The 5,167-nt window shown below is 42.7% G+C and overlaps 1 protein-coding gene across 1 annotated transcript; it reads right to left on the reverse strand.

Moving 5' to 3' along the window:
• Positions 1 to 698: 698 nt before the first annotated feature.
• acod1 (aconitate decarboxylase 1) lies at positions 699 to 4,940 on the reverse strand. The gene is made up of 5 exons (XM_064975466.1): positions 4,882 to 4,940; positions 4,504 to 4,665; positions 3,961 to 4,050; positions 2,387 to 2,586; positions 699 to 2,085 (listed from the first exon to the last, which is right to left on the reverse strand). Exons 1-5 carry the CDS (start codon positions 4,903 to 4,905, stop codon positions 1,122 to 1,124), a joined length of 1,440 nt encoding a protein of 479 aa, XP_064831538.1. The 5' UTR covers positions 4,906 to 4,940; the 3' UTR covers positions 699 to 1,121.
• Between the last annotated feature and the right edge of the window lie 227 nt (positions 4,941 to 5,167).

Raw genomic sequence — 5,167 nt, forward strand, 5'->3', positions numbered from 1 at the left:
GGCTGGAAGTGAGTTAGTTATCTTTGTTCTTCTATTTTTCATGACTGGCAAAGTACCAGGATGTTGTTTAGAGCAGTTTTGAGTCTGAATTTGAAAACTGAATCTGAATGCATCTGAGAAATTGAATATATGAAACATTGGTAAACTTGATACACAGAAAATGAATGCAATATCTACCATATTGAAACTAAATATATAAACATTGAATTTTAATATAGAATTGAAATGTAATTTGAAAACTGGAGTCCGTTTCTGGACCGTCTGGTCAGAGCCTGACTCTGAACACTGACCCATAACGCTTATTGTTGTTGTGACTGTCATTGCTGCTCTATTCTTGTCCCATTTCTTGCTTAAGCAATACTTCATTTCGTATGCCTGGCAGCATTTTCTTTGTTATTTTTTTGGTGCTTTTGTTTTGTATTAATTACAAAAGAAAATCCTTTAAATTAAAAGCTCCACAATACTTTTGTGCTAATATTCTATAAGAGGAACAGGAGCTCAATCAGTAGAAAATGTGAGGTGCTGTAACTCAGCTCCAGTGAGCTCCTGCCCAAGTCAAGCACTGTATTACAGTTGTTATTTGATTTGTTAAGCAAATTATAACTACTGAACTTATTTAGGCTTGACATGACAAAGACATTTTTTATGATTCATTTTATTAATTTGTACAAATGTATACAATTTTCTTTTCGCTTTGACATTGAGTTATTTTGTGTAGATCAGTGACAAAAAATAACAAATATCTCCTACTTTGTAACGCCTCCAAGGGAGGTGAATATACTGTATCCGATGATCTGCTGTACAGATACAGTCACACCAAGCATTATAAAATGGAAATGAGCCTCTGAAAAAACAATGAAAGCACCACAAGACCATGTGATGTATAGGCTATATTTAATTTAGGTCTACTTCTTGAATTGTGACCACAAACTAAGTTGCATAAATGGGAGGAAAAAGTGAGATCCGAACACAATGCAGAGAGAGTGCAGCCAGAGTGCATGCATTTTAATACCAGGTGTGATTGCAATAAATTCAAGGCCTGTGTTGGGGAATGCAATCCTGTCACGGCTGTTCGACGAGGGATAATGCAAATGGGATTTGAGAGAGTGTTGGGATTTTGGTTAGCCAAGGTGTTCTCTGAAGAGATGGGTTGTCGGCCTGCTCATCTGCAGATATGATCTCAGCACCGTACAGTCCGGGCACTTCTCTATATTCCCTATAATGTCCAAAACACTCTCCACAGCTTCTTGGCTAAGCACAGTGGAGGCGTTCGCCTCGAATTTCCCAACTAAGTCCTCCTGACTCAATGGCTTCCTCCAGTGGCCGTAGAAGGTATCACACCTGGCTGTGACACTCTCCCCATGCTCCATCTCTACTGTCACCTCGCAGTACATCTTGTCAAAGCTGGGGTGGTTGTCTTGGGGGTTCTCGACTCTGACCTTGGCCAGGAGCTCCCTCAAGGCCGGCCTGTCTATCTGAGGCCCGCTGAAGGAGTTCACGGACACCTGGTTGTCCAGCAGGGCTGAGCAGGCATTGAACTGAAATGAATGCCTGGCCTGGTGCTCCATGGCCGGGAAGGGGCAGTCAATGTACCTGGAGGGAGGCACTCGGAGCACCACCTTCTGGACCTTACAGAGGTCAGGTTCTCCGGAGGCTCCAAGCTTAGCCCGGGCTTCCAAGGCGGCATCCACCACCCAGTGCATTCCCAGGTGGGCCGGAAAGCGCTTGATGGCCACGTCCTGCTCCTCCAAAACCCATCGAAACCCTCCACCACAACCACCATTAGTCCCAGGGAGCTCCGAGGGACTATAGTCTGAGTAGAAGACCCCGAAGCCAGACTCGAGATCCAGGATGGCCTGACTTCCCTCCAGCCCCAGCAGGGCGAGCTTGGCGGCCTCCAGGCCTCTGCAGGCGGCATTGCCAGTGTGGAGGGGTTTGGTCTGGGTAGCTGCATTGGCCATGGGGGCCCCCGCGGAGGAAGCAGCGATAGCCAGAGAGTGGACACACTGGGCTGGGGAGAGGGCTAGGAGCTTAGCTGAAGCTGCTGCACTGCCCATCACTCCCACAACAGCAGGAGGGTGGAACCTGGGAGAGAAGAATCCAAAGTTTAGGATTGGGAGAAGATTGGGATTAGAAGCTCACCAGAAACCAGAAATGTGATATTTTAAATTTGAGTGCAAAAGCTAATGTGTGTAAAATACATCCTGTACAATGCATGTACTGTAGATCTCTACTCACAAATCTGATTTGAATAAGCACTTGTGACTACAAATATACAGTAATTATATTGGCAATACAAAACAAACTGCCAACATAATTTGTACAAACAATAAAAACAAATTGCAAGCATGCAAATCCACACATTTATATGCATTCTCAGTTATACCTGCTAGGTATATTGTGGGCCTCCTTGGAGAACCTCATGAGTTGCCCCTGCACCTCGATGCCTGCGTTGAAGGCCAGCAGCAGGTCCAGGCCAGATGTCTGGGTGGGCAGAGTCTCTGCCAGGGCCAGGATGGCAGGGAGCACCGCCCCAGAGGGGTGTGTTGCAGGGTGCCACGTATCATCAAAGTCCATAGAGTGCACCTGAGGCGAGGTACATTCAGAGAGGTGAAACGTTAAGGTAGAAATAGAATAGAGCTGATACGATTACCTATTCTACATGACAGACGCGCATATCTCATACTAAATGTATTTCTGTCTGAATGTTCTGTGACATTGCACCCTCCTGAACAGGCTCCAGAAGTGAACAAAATGTTAAAATTTGAACATACAAAATGTGCTACCACGGTTTGCTCTATTGAATACAACCCAGTTCAGGATTACAGATACTTTTGAGAAACTAGATGATTACTTATTGGATTACTTATTAAATGCAGATAGGAGCGAGAAAAAAATACATTATGACACTTTTCTGTTTATCAATGACATTCAAGTCAGCCTTTAAAAAGGTTAAGCTTGTTTCCAACTGAGCTGATCACAGGTCAGAGACCACTATGATGACACACCAAGTGCATTTGATGGATCCTTTTGGTCTTCTTCTAATGCCTCTTAAGGGGAAAGTAAGGTAACTGAAAATAATCAGATTACGTTACTGAGTTTGGGTAATCCAAAAGTTACGTTATTGATCACAATTTTGGACAGGTTCTGTAAACGGATTACATTTAGAAAGTAACCGACCCAAGTATTAGTGTCACGCCCTGGTCTAAGTATTTTGTGTTTTTCTTCATTTATTTGGTCAGGCCAGGGTGTGGCATGGGTTTTTGTATGTGGTGTGTTTTGTATTGGGATTGTAGCTTAGTGGGGTGTTCTAGATAAGTCTATGGCTGTCTGAAGTGGTTCTCAATCAGAGGCAGGTGTTTATCGTTATCTCTGATTGGGAACCATATTTAGGCAGCCATATTCTTTGAGTGTTTCGTGGGTGATTGTCCTTATGTCCTTAGTGTCCTTTTGTACTGATGTCTGTCGTGTATTAGTTTGCACCAGTATTAGGCTGTTTCGGTTTTCGTTACGTTCATTGTTTTTGTAGTGTTTGTATTTTGATTCGTGTTTCTTCAGTTCATTAAACATGGATCGCAATCTACACGCCGCATTTTGGTCTGACTCTCCTTCACACATAGAAAGCCGTAACAATTAGGTCACTTACAACTTGAGGAAGTGAAACATACAGGGGGAATTGTGATAAAACGGAACACTTAATAGAATGCATTCTCTTATTAATATTAACATCTTATAAATATTAACATTTCAGAGTATAATGCGTCAATCAAGTCTCAGTTAAAATGTGAACATAATCTCAACATTTGAATTGTTTTTTCAAAGACAGGTTACATTTACCACAGAGAAAAATAAGGACAAAGGGAGGGATTTGAATAGGAATATAATGAGATTAGGAGGAACATTGAAATATATATCACTTGATAAGTATATGGGGGTGTACTGTATGTGAGATTGTCTTACCGCTATGCCGTTGACGAAGGCAGCATACTGGGGTGGCAGTGTCATCCCTGATCTTCCCCACACACTGCTCCTCTCCACTGATTTGAAGAACTAGGATCACACACCATCAACAGCATCAGAAACTCTGAGGTTGGACCGATTAGTAACCTGCCTCTAGTCAACCATATAAGTCCCCATTTTAGATGAAATTTTTTGGTCTATATATCACAATTGTCTATATATCACAAATGTTGAAAAATAACTGGAGGGGCAATGGCATATGGCATATATGGTATGTAGCATATGGCATACATAACTATAAACATGTAAACAATTGAAAATAAAAAGTATATACAATCAAACATATTTTGGTGTAAAAATATGACCATACTGTACAGTATATGCCGAGATTGATATCAAAGTTTACAGGCACGTGCCCATTGTGGCACGTGGCATTTCTGTTTACACGCAGAAATGCCACAAGCAGAGCCATATACACTGCTGCTTGCCTGTTTCCTGTCTGTTGTGAAGTACAGTACTGTAGGTTACTTATGTATAGTTTACCTGGCTGTACTGGAGAGCCTTGCTGAAGACCGCTGTACTGGTCCCCAAGAGCCCCACTCCCAATGTGTCCAGCATCATCCTCTTACTCCTGTGGATCACAGTATCTGTCAGGTGAACTGCGTTGAGGCTGGAGATGGCCGCACCAAAACTCTCTGTGACACTCTGGAAGAGACAGAGGAGTTTTATCAATGGGGATCAATGGGGACAGCATGGAGCCCTTATAACCATAGTAGCTATTCTCACTGTAGAACCCAAGGGAAGTAACATCCATTTTGTCGATCTAACTACTAGCATGAGATCCACTTTGCAAATATGCCTTTGTCTTGCAGAATCTTGTGCCAAACAAATTACACTAAAAGTTGTTAGTGTAACACTGACATGATGGGAAACCTTGCGTAGCATTGTGTCGCCTCTACTATCCGCTGTCGCCTTTTGGCTGTGTACATGACCAGGGATCCCTTTTATATCATAAGGCCTTTCTCAATGCTGGTTTACAAACTTTCCAGAATGGCCAAACCAAGGCATGCTTACTGAGGTGGGGTAACCCTCATGACAACCAAAGACAGTTTCTACTTCTACTTGTCTTTTTTGATTGCTAGTACCACATTTCATTCCTTTTATGGTCTTGTCCTAATGTGTTGTATCGTCTATGTGTTTATATTTG

This window comes from Oncorhynchus masou, chromosome 10 (assembly GCF_036934945.1).
Source record: "Oncorhynchus masou masou isolate Uvic2021 chromosome 10, UVic_Omas_1.1, whole genome shotgun sequence".
Lineage (NCBI taxonomy): Eukaryota > Metazoa > Chordata > Actinopteri > Salmoniformes > Salmonidae > Oncorhynchus > Oncorhynchus masou.